The 12,111-nt window shown below is 34.9% G+C and overlaps 1 protein-coding gene across 1 annotated transcript; it reads left to right on the forward strand.

Annotated features, from left to right (window-relative positions):
• Positions 1-3,374: 3,374 nt before the first annotated feature.
• LOC110878225 (homeobox-leucine zipper protein HAT9) lies at positions 3,375-7,382 on the forward strand. Its single transcript, XM_022126494.2, has 3 exons — positions 3,375-3,982; positions 4,085-4,164; positions 6,937-7,382. Exons 1-3 carry the CDS (start codon positions 3,548-3,550, stop codon positions 7,226-7,228), a joined length of 807 nt encoding a protein of 268 aa, XP_021982186.1. The 5' UTR covers positions 3,375-3,547; the 3' UTR covers positions 7,229-7,382.
• Positions 7,383-12,111: the final 4,729 nt, after the last annotated feature.

Consider the following 12,111-nt stretch of genomic DNA (forward strand, 5'->3'; position numbering starts at 1 on the left):
TATATCTTTAGCTAACCGGATTATGGTTAGATGTCGTGAACTTAGGCTATATTATCTTTGTTCTTTATTTTTCATTTGTGAATGCGCAAGTTAGGACCCATGAAAACACGTAAAATCTTAGTGTCCAAACGAGTATATAGACAGGATATATTTTCATGTACATATGCTTTATGATACTTAAATCCAAATCCAAACTCCCCACTAAAATCCATATACTCACACACCTTCGTTTTCCCATCGCAGGGTAACATCAGTGTTCCAACTCTCAACACTCGTCAAACTCACGAATTAAATCGGAAAGCTAGCAAAACCGTGAGTATACATGACTCCCACACATATATATACGTTTTTTTTCTAACTCCACTTAACAGCTTTCGAACAACTTTAGTATTTGATAAATAAGCCCCTCTAGTTTCATTAACATAGTTAACCTGATTAGCTTATTACACTAATTCAGTTAGCGTGTTTGTCTTATAAAGCTAACTAACAAAATAACCTTGTTAATTAACTTCTTAAAGGAATCGCTAACCGAGTTGACTAGGTTTACTAACCTAGTTAATTGATTTACTTTATTATATTGTTTCTGCTAATTACAAAAACAACCCCTTAACTTATAGCTTTTTATACTTAACAAATTCAACTTGGTTAATGCTTCCCTTGTATATATAAATCTAACCGAACTAACAGAGTTTCTTTATAATATTAACGTTGCCAACCTGCAAACAACATTAGGCTCTAGACCTATCTCCTTATCGAGTCTTTGTACAAGATTATTGCAAAAGTGTTCGCAATTAGTTGAATCCAATGATTCATTGTCTTATTTCCTCGACCCAATAGGCATTTGTAGGAGGAAGGAACATCTTGGATGGAAGCTAGTGAGTGAAGTTGTCTCGTGGGCTAAATATTGCAAAAAAGGTGATGCTTTTTAAAGTAGATTTCGAGAAAGCTTATGACACTCTTAATTGGAATTTCTTGTTGCGGGTTTTGGAGTACATGGGTTTTAATGATCGTTGGCGGAAGTGGATGTCGGGGTGCCACGAATCTGCGAAGGGCTCGGTTCTCATTAATAAGCGTATAAGGGAATTGGTTCAAAAGGGGGTTGAGGTAAGGGGATCCGTTGTCGCCTTCTTATTCATTCTCCCCATGGAGGTTATGGTGTTGTTTATGAAAAGAGTGTTGAAGAAAGGGTTATCTAGAGGAGTGAATCTTCCAAATGATGGCCCTATCTTGACCCACCTTTTCTACGCAGGTGATGTCATCTTTCTAGACGAATGGCCTGACCAAAATGCGGTAAGTTTATTTCGTCCTTTTAGATGTTTTCACTTGCGAACCAGGTCGAAAATTAATCTCCACAAGAGTCACTTCTATGGTGTTGGGGTTGATGATGTGGAAATTGTTCGGCTCGCAAAGGTTCTTAACTGTTGTGTGGGGGAATTTTAATTTACTTATCTTGGCCTTTCCATTGGTGTAAATTTAAAAAGAGTAAAATTTTGAGAGCCGTTTATTAAAGATTTCAGAAAAAAAAACTATTTGTGTGGAAGGCGAAGACCCTTTTCTTTGTCGGAAGGGTGACTGTAGCAAAAGCTATCTTAGGGAGTCTTCCTTCTTACTACCTTTGTGTGTTTAAAGCTCGGAAATAAGTTTTAAACACTCTTGAGGGACTTATGCGGTCATTCATTTGGGATAAAACGTGGCTAAGGAGTAAGATTAAATGGGAAAGGTGGGAGAAGGTGACTAAGCCGAAAAGCATGGGAGGTCTCAGTTTGGGATGGTTGGGGGAACTTAATGTCGCCATTATCACTATATGGTGGTGGAGACTTAGAAAAAACTCGAACCAATTTTGGACCAAATTCATATCCGCTATTCATGGGACACATCGGGGTGAATCTTTAATTCCCTTAGACAAGAACGTATCGGGTTATTGGAAAGATATTAGGTCAATGGAAGGGTATCTCATTAAGGTGGGTTTGCATGTGAAAGACAGGCTAAAAGTTGTAATCGGCAATGGCAATACCACTCGTTTCTTGCCTGATGAAAGGGTAGCGTCAGGGGCGATAAGCAAAGAGTTCCCTCTATTATTTTGGTCGGCTCCAGATAAGATGGCAAATGTTTCTGAATGTGTGGAGATTGTGGGTAATGCGACTCTGTGGAAATGGGATTGGGTGTGGAATCTGGCTTCGGTAGGGGAGTGGGCTCAACTGGGTAATCTTATGGGTTTTTTCAACAAATAAAGCTCCATCAACACAAGGATGAGTGGGTCTGGAATAATAAAGCAGGGGTAAATTTTTATACAAAACTTTTCCGTCTAGAGCTAAGTATCAGGGGATTCAGTTCATAGTGATACAGGTTGGACCATTCAAATGGAACACTTGCGCACCGTTAAAGGTGAACTATTTGGTGTGGCGAGCTAAGATGCGTAGAGTAACGGCTAAGACTGCATTATAAGAAAGAGGTGTGCAAGTCTCGAGCATTCTTTCCTGCAGATGCGACGTGCAGGAGGTGTCAGTGACCACATTTTTGTCTTGTGTCTTCTTACTAGGGTTGTGTGGTGGCACGTGTTCAGGTGGGTTAGAATCCCAACCATGGTGGATAGTGTGTAATTACCTTCTGGAAACTACGGCTTGCTCGCAACGATAAAGAATTTAATGGCAACGCGATACCAGTTACTAAGTTGGTTGACTTAATAAAGGAAGATGTTTTCTTGTGGCTTACAAATAGGAGTGAGATTAAGATCATTAGCGGGGGTGATTGGTTAGACTTTGATATTGTTTCAATGTTGTAATCCAGATTTTGTATGTTTTTCTTCAACTTTTGCTGGTATTTATTTAGGGTGTTCGGAGTGGAGTCGGTAAAGGGTGTTGTCGCGAGGCAAACACAGTCGTCAACCCTTTGCCGACGCGGTGACTTGTGTGGATCGGGGATGGTATGACGATGCGGGGAGGGAGGATAGGAGAGAGAGAGGGGGTCTGTGGGGTGGGGTATATTCCAATCTCAACCAATCACACTTTTTTCCTTTTTAAAAAAAAAATAGTTTACCACTTCATCAAGTGTCTAAACCATTGCCAACACTTTTAGCATAGTTTACCACTTTGACATGACACACTTTCATTGGTTGATTTTTTAGTTTGTCACTCTCAAGTGTTTAACCACTTCTTACACCCTTATATAAATTCGTTACCTTTTAAAAAAATTCTAATATACAGTAACATAACAAATAAAATGATTACAAATCCAGTGATGTTTATATGTACACAAAAGTAACGGCAACTCATTAATGAACAGTTGATTTTTTATATTATACTATATTACTTGCAGAAAATCATTATAAAATCAGAGAAAAGAAGTACCGCACTTGCAAACAATGAAGGGTAAAAGGTTGGAATAATTCTTTCCTATTTCGCCAATCAACCATGACCTTTGGCCCCCTACCCCATCCTACTCTAATGTTATTTCACGTATATAATTATTCTATTCAATTCACCAAAAACACACACAAAAACACCTTTCCTGGCATAACCAAAATCCATTTTCAGTAGGGTTTCTTAGCATGGTTCATGAGATTTCTTGTATCACAAGCTTAAATCTAAGCTTAGGTTGTTATGATATTCCAATAAAACATCGTTTAGATCCTCAAGACCATGACCGAGATCGCGATTGGGAGCGCAATCAAGATAAGAGTAGACAACAGCCCGAAAAGAGGTCGGTGATCAAACTGGATCAGCCTCTTCCTTCTTTAATATTAGGGTTCGGTAGAGATCAAGATCTAGCCAAGTTGATTCAACAACCTTTACCTTCGATTGGTAGCGTGGTTTCTTCATACTCAAACTCGACGAGTGCAAAGAGACAGATAGACGATAGCAGCAAAGAAGTGGATATGGACCGCGATGAATTCGATGGTGGTGCGCGGAAGAAACTTAGACTTACAAAAGAACAGTCTTTTGTGTTGGAAGAAAGCTTCAAACAACATACTACCCTTAACCCCGTAAGTAATCAATACCTACCGATCGTTTTTAGTGACGAAATATTTTTTAGCGACCATATTTGTTGTGTTTTTGTGTAGCTAATGTTACGTTCATTTATTTAGAAGGAGAAGCTAATCCTGGCAAAAAGTCTTAATTTACGGCCACGACAAGTTGAAGTATGGTTTCAGAATAGACGAGCTAGGTAAAGAATCAAATCTCGATATCCTCGTTTTTAAACAAATATTACTTGGGTCAATAATATTTGCCAACATATTTTGTTTCTTTAAAATCTTTTAAACCTATTTTGCGATACTAAATTCACTAAACATATGTCAATTGTTTTGTCAAATTCACTATGGGGCTTTTTGGCAACTTCTGAATGGTTAAGTGATAAACGAGTAAGAGGTCTGAACCATCAAGAGTCAGTATAATGCCTAACCGTTCAGAGGCAAATGTCTGACCAATTCAGATTAGAAGTCTTAACCATTCAGACTCTGTATAATTCTTAACCATTGAGAAGCAAATAAATCTCTGAACCATTCAGACATTTGCTCGCAAAACAAACAGTCTGAACCATTAAGTGCTGAAGCAGTAAGATGTCTAAACCATTAAGAGCTCCATTAAGAGGTAAACAAACAACTATGTCAATTATTTTGTCAAAATAAGATGGCATATATATTTCATTTGGCAAAAAACTTTCAGGTAATTTTATCGAATTTTGTCTTATTTTTGGTAACAAATTCACAGTTTAGATATCTTTTCCGTATACGGGCAAAAATATAAGTCGCGTTCAAACATTTATCCCTATTACTTTAACATGTTAGAAAACAGTATTATGTATAATTTACATATATCTATATTAAACATGTTTAAAGACTATAATATATTAAACTTCTATTAAGTGACATTTACTCAAGAAAAATAGTATAAATATATAATGTTTATAAGTAGAGGGGTGTCCGCACAATTCGACAATGAACACAGATACTTTTAATCAAAACATGTTATTTTTTTAATTAAAACAAGGGAAAAGATCAAATAGGAAGTTAATTTTCGCTAGAAAAGATAGGAATTCATAGGATTATGACATGTGGCAAATTTTAAAATAAAGAGAAAGGATATTTTAGTCAATCCAACTCCTTCTTCCTTTTTCAAAACCCAGTAAATTCAAAAACCCACCATTTTCAAAACCCACCATCTTCAACTATTTCTTCACTTTCTATCTCAATAATCACTACATTATAGTGCGATTTTCATCACCAATCAATGATTCAAAACCCAATCAACGTGTTCTTAAGCTTTTTTTTTTTGAAGAAAACCCAGTTTAATTTCATAAAAAAATCTCGTTTTTTTCGGTGATTTTGGAGATAATCACTCGATTCGTTCGATTCGAGCGTTGATAAGTGTTTCTATCATTCAAATTTTGTCAATTGATGAAGAAATCGGCTTCGATCCATGTAAGAAATTCTTTAATTTCATTTTCATGATCTGGGTTTTGATTTAGTCATTGCGTTTTACGATCTTTGCGGGGGTCCGGGGGCAGCAGCCCCCGGTAGCGGGGTCCCAGGGGCGCCAGCCCCTGGCTGGGGTTCAGCTCGGAAAATTTTTTTTCGATTAAATTGCTGTACTAAAAACGCATCAGAAAAAGTAATTTTCCATAAATTGGCTCATTTAGGTAAAACACATTTTTTAGGTGTTTTCAGTCCATTGCGTTTTAGAATGAGTCATTTTTAAGTGTTTTCTGGCCATTGCGTTTTACATATAAGACATTTCTTAGTGTTTTTGGTGCATTGCGTTTTAGGTAAAACACTTTTTTATGTGTTTTCAGTCCATTGCGTTTTACAAATAAGACATTTTAAGTGTATTCTGGCCATTGCGTTTTACAAATAAGTCATTTCTTTGTGTTTTTTGTGTATTGCGTTTTAGGTAGAACACATTTTTATGTGTTTTCTAGCCATTGCGTTTTACAAATAAGACATTTTTGTGTGTTTTCTGGCCATTGCGTTTTACAAATAAGTCATTTCTTTGTGTTTTTGGTGTATTGCGTTTTAGAAAAATGTCATTTTTTAGGTTTTTTTTTCATTGCGTTTTACGTAACTGTGGTTTTTCTATTGCGTTTTACGCAACTGGGTTTTAATTTTTTTTTAAATATAGCAATAGTATACTCGTTTTAAAGATAAAAAAAACGCTCGTTTTTTTGGTGCAATTTTTATAAAAAAAATAATGTCGTATGAAAGAGTTATTAACGTTTAAAAAATGGGGGGGAATTGGAGGAGAGAGAAACTATTGGCTTGGATTGACTAGAATGCCCTTGAACAAACTCACGCGCCTCTTTTCTTCTTTTCAATTTCCCTGATTTAATCTTAGCCCTTGATTAACTTAATGGATGGTCAAGATCACTTCCTATCCTTCCTAGCCAAATAAACTTCCTATTGTATCTCCACCCATTAAAACAATACTATATTTAAATTAAAAAATCGTTTTCATGATGAATTTTTTTTTTCTAAATATTATTATCATATGAAAAAAAACTTATAACAGTTAGTAGGTTTTAAAAAAGTTAACAATACATATTAAAAGATTATATATCATGTTTTAGAAGTTATAATTATTAAACCTTTAAAATTATATAAATTAGGTTTTCTACTAATACTAGTATATATCATAATATAGTACGTACATGATTTTTTTTAACGTCAAATTTGGATCACTGTAGTATCATCGTGTCATCAGGGAAGCACCTGATCACATCCATCTGCACTATGCATAATGTCCATACAATAATTCAGGAGAAAAACCAATAAATATGAGAAAAACCCCCTTGTGAGAAACGAACCTAGAACCTATTGGTCTTAAAATCTTATCCCACCTCAAAATGTCACTGGGGTATAAAGCCATAGGCTACGTAAACGATTAACACATACTATTTTCTTTTATGTGTAACCATTATTTATTGGTATCTTTAATTTCGTAGGACAAAGCTGAAGCAAAATGAAGTAGAAAGTGCATTACTGAAGAAGTGCTGTGAGGCACTAACAAGTGATAACTTAAGGCTAAAAAGGGAAATTCAACAACTCAAAGATATAAAATCCAGCGGCCTCCCGGCTCATCTTTACATGCAATTTCCGGCAGCCGGTAACCGCATCATGTGCCCTTCTTGTGAGAGAAACAACTCCGGCTTCGGAGATAGTGGCGTCGATACGACAAAGTCATCAAAAACTCCGTACGCCCGTGCACCAAAGTCACACTCACATCAGATTAGTTAACCTTGTTAGCTATTATATAGATAATTGTATAAATTAAAGTATAGGAGATCGCTAAAATGAAAACCACCTCTAGTTGTAAGAATCATGGGAACCACTTTCTAGCCTTTAGATCAACAAGATTGATGGATGAGATTAAAAGTAACAAAAATTAATATTAAATGGTTTTTGTCTTATTATGTCTTTAATATTATAATCCAAAAGGGTAATTTGGTAAAATAACTCTATTTTGTCTTTTTGTCTTTATTGTTTTTTATTTGTTTTTTTGTATTATTATATTACTTTTTATTTTTTAAACATAACTTTTTTATTAAAAACATTTTAAAATTCAGATTTTTTTAAAGGTTTTTTTATACTTTTTACAATTCAAGTTTTACGTTAAACTTTTTAAGTTTTACGTTTTTTTGACGCGCCGTTTTTACGCCGGGTTTTTTCAAGCGTCGTTATTTTTTACGCGCCAATTTTTTAACGCCGTTGTTTTACGCGCCGTTTTTTAACGCCGTTTTTTCAACGCCCCGTTTTTACGCGCCAACTTTTTAACGCGTTTTTTACGCGCCAATTTTTTAACGCCGTTTTTTACGCGCCAATTTTTTAACACCGTTTTTTATGCGCCGTTTTTTAACGCCGATTTTTACGCGCCAATTTTTTAACGCCGTTTTTTACGCGCCGTTTATTAACGCCGTTTTTTCAACGCGCCGTTTTTACGTTAACGTAATTTACGTTTTTAACGCCGTTTTTTACTCCTTTTTTTACGTAACAGTTTTTACGTTTTATGTAAACTTTTTGCGTTTTTACGTTTTAGGTAAAACTTTTTACGTTTTACGTAAAACTTTTTTACGTTTTACGACCGCCAAAAAACTTTTTACGTGTTGCGTAAACCTTTTAACGTTTTACGTAAAACTTTTTACATTTTACGTTTAACGTTTTTACGTTTTACGTTAAAAAGTTTACATTTTACGTTTAAAAGTTTACGTTAAACTTTTTACGTTTTACATTTTACGTAAAACTTTTTATGTTTTACGCTTCACGTTTTTACGTTTTAGGTTAAAAAAAAAGTTACGGTTTACGCTAAAAAGTTTACGCTTTAATTTTTTTTTACAAAAAAATTTTTACGCAAAAACGAACGCACCCAGAAATCGCAAACTAGGGAGATGTCTCAGATATATCATTATCATCATCGACTAGGGGGGGGGGGAAATTAAAAACCAACTACATCAAAACAAAAGTCTATCTCGAAAAAAAACGGGGTTTGGCTCAGATTAACGGATAATCAAAAAGGCTGCAAAAGAGGGGTTGCAGGTTTAAAAAACCTACCCTCCGCCGTCCTTGCCGCGCCATCGTCATCAAAATCGGTGTTTTTTTTTCATCATCGCCGCCCACATCCAACATATCAAACCCACAAAAGTCCAGTGATCAAAATCTCCAGAAAAACAAGAACACAGGCAAAAAATCAAAGAAACTCAACCAAAAAATCAAACCATCAAACCCACATAGTCGACAGAACTTGATCCGGTTGAGCCAAACTTAATCCGAGCGTGAACATGTACCAAACTGAAGCTTTCCACTGCCTGTTACCGCCGCCGTGAACAAGACAAGCACCACGGCTGTCACTGCTCAAACTCAAACCACGCACCACCACAGTCACCGCCGCCGCTGGTAACTCCGGCGCCGGTTGCCATCTTCATTAACATCATCGTCTTCGACCCCATTAATCATCGGAAAAACAAAAGAAAAGGAAGATTTAAAGAAAAACTATCAGATCCACTAACAGATCTGGAATGGAGACGAGTAGAGATATGCTAACCGGACAGAGAACACGTCGGACTGCGACTCCGACCGCCGACACCATACCTTTAACTTCTGACGATGTATCAGTGGTGGAGGCGGTGGCGGTGGAGGCGTCGGAGATCGGAAGACATGGCAAAACCCATTTCTCCACCACTGAAACCCCAAGTCGCACAAACGACCACCACTACAACCCCCCCCCCCCCATTTTCTTTCTCTTGCCCTAAACCTTGCCGCCACACCCTACCGTACACCACTGCCACACCCCGTTCAGATCTTGTTAGCTCCGCCGGTGTTTTGGCCGTAGTTGTTGTTAGCTCCGCCGGAGTTGTGGCCGGAGAAGGAACGGGTACAGGGGCGGAGGATGGTGGTGAACGGATCTTTGGGAGAGAGAGAATGATTTCAAATTTTGGGGGAGAGATGAATTAAAAAGTCTGTTATAAAGACTTTAAAGAGAGAGAATGTTGAAAAAGTTGGGAGAGAGAGAGTGTCAGACATAATAAATGAAGAGAGATATATGGAAATGACATTTGGTAGTAAATGACCAAACTACCCTTATGTGTGGCTGAATCTAATTGATTGAGAATGGTTCTCGTGGTTCTTACAACTGGGGGTGGTTCCTATTTTAGCGGCTCCCTTAAAGTATAATCAATCTATCTTATATTTGTATAAAGAAATAGTGGTTGTAAGCATTTATATCATAGTAATTAGAAAATTGGGCATATATAATTAAGCAAATGATCATGTATAAAATATAAAAGAAGTAGGAGAGAAAGTGAGAGTTTTTTTTATAAAAAATAGGAGATGTGTTCGGGTTCATGGGTCTTGCGGGGACACCAAAAGGGGGTCGGAATGGATGTATAATTGTATAAAATATAAAAGAAGTAGGAGAGAAAGTGAGAGTTTTTTCATAAAGAATAGGAGAAAGTGGCTTGATATATATATAGTGGGTAAATTTTTGAATTAAAAAAAAATAAAACAAACACATTTGACCGTTGTCAACGGTCATCTCCTGGCCCAACGTCCAAATAACGCCGTATAACGCCGGCTGTAGTGGGGGGGGGGTGTTTTGGGGCGTTTTTTTTTCAATTTTTTTTTAAAAAATACCGCCCCACTACGGGTGGTCTAATAGGATCAATTTGTACGAGTGTAGGAGAAGATTTTTACATTTGATCAAACAATACAATAGCTGAGATTAAGAGGGGTGTGTGGCCTAGCTTTTTTATCTAAGCTTATAGCTTTTTTAGCTTATTTTTACAAAATAAGCACTAATGGGTGTTTGGTTTAGATTTTTAAGCTTATGCTTATTAGCTTATATAACCTAATTCCAAGAAGCTTATGGGAACATGGTTTTTTAGCTTATTTGAAAAAGCTTATTTGAAGAAGATGGTTTTTTACTCATTACACACAATTATATTATACCCCTTCCCATAATACAAAATAACTTAACAAACAACTAAAGATTAATTATTAATTATCAACTTCTAGAATATAAGTTAATCCAAACACTTAAAAATAGCTTATCAAATGAAAGTAAATAAGCATAAGCTACTTTAAAATATAAGTATAAGCAAAAAAAAAAAAAAAAAAAAAAAAAAAAAAAAAAAACTAGGCCAAACACCCCCTAACTAATCCCTAAAATAGAATTCACATGACACAATACAACGGAAACAAGTGTGGAAATGACAAAATAGCAAGATCTAATATTTGTGATTTATAAAACCACTTGCTATACCATTTTCAAACGATTATAACTTTTTATATAATAATATTTTTTTAAAAAGATTTTCTGTATTAACAACTATTTCATTCTCTTTAATTTGGAGTGGGCGGGCTATTGTCATAGTTTTCTTAATTTTTACTTTTTTTTTTTAATTTTACAGGCTATAACGTTATGCGATTTTGTAACGTTATGTGACTATGTTCCAGTACGTAATATGAATTTTATTCTTGAATCAAATGTAACGTTACGTAATTATGTATCAGTACGTTATTACTAACGTTACGTAATCACGTGATGTTGAATACCCATTATGTAATTACAGGATTTCTTTACCGTGTGAAAACACACTAGCTGATTAGATAATTATGTACTAACCATATCTTTAATAAAAAACAAAATATATATTATACATAATATTTCAATTCCTAGGAGTGTAAGAGAAGATTTTGATATTTAATCAAACAATACTATAGTTACGATTAAGTGGCCCAAAATTAAGAATTCACATGACACAAAATAAGGGAAACAAGTAAGGAAATGACAAAGTAGCAAAATCTAATATTGGTGACTTATAAACCCACTCTCCTTACAATTTTCAAATGACTATAACTTTTTCATATGATAATATATATATTTTTTTAATTTCTACGTATTATCGAGTATTTCGTTCTCTTTAATTTGGAGTAGGTTATTGTCATAGCTTTCTTGATTTTTAATTTTTTTTTACTTTACAAGTTATAACGTTATGTGATTTTGTAATGTTACGTGATTATGTTCTAGTACGTAATCTGAATTTTTTTCTTGAAACAAGAGTAACGTTACATGATAATGTATCATTACATAACAATAGGTGGCTATGTATTATTACGTGATTTTGAATACCTATTATCTTATTACAAAATTTCATTATACTATTTGTGTGAAAACCCACTAATTGATTACGTAATTACGTACTAACCATATCTTTAATAAAAAACAAATATATATTACATAATATTTCACAAAATGCCTAATGTTTCAAGTCTACCCATGTATTAAGTATAAATGTAATATAAAATATTAACCAATCAACCTATTACGTAATGTCATATATTACAAATTTAATCATGCAATAAAGCATAAACAATTAAGTTCTCATTATTGAATGTGTAATAACGTAATAACCATAACTATAATTATATCAATTATTACAAATCATATTGAATGTGTAATCACGTAATGATTTTAAAAAAAATAAGAAATTTGTAGTAATAACATACTTGTTGGTGCTGTTTTTGTGTCCGATGTTGTTCGAATATATTAGATTATTTTTATGCTGATTATGTAATAGTTAGTGAAACGGTCAAACGAACGTGTATAGACCCGCTCGTTTGAAGTG

The sequence above is a fragment of the Helianthus annuus genome, chromosome 9 (assembly GCF_002127325.2).
Source record: "Helianthus annuus cultivar XRQ/B chromosome 9, HanXRQr2.0-SUNRISE, whole genome shotgun sequence".
Lineage (NCBI taxonomy): Eukaryota > Viridiplantae > Streptophyta > Magnoliopsida > Asterales > Asteraceae > Helianthus > Helianthus annuus.

What these genes read in the sequence shown, in the direction of transcription:
- LOC110878225 (XM_022126494.2), top strand. Translation starts at nt 3,548, where the DNA reads ATGGTTCATGAGATTTCTTGTATCACAAGCTTAAATCTAAGCTTAGGT. An exon ending in AACATACTACCCTTAACCCC is followed by an intron (nt 3,983 to 4,084) that starts GTAAGTAATCAA and finishes TCATTTATTTAG; the next exon opens with AAGGAGAAGCTAATCCTGGC. An exon ending in TTTCAGAATAGACGAGCTAG is followed by an intron (nt 4,165 to 6,936) that starts GTAAAGAATCAA and finishes TTAATTTCGTAG; the next exon opens with GACAAAGCTGAAGCAAAATG.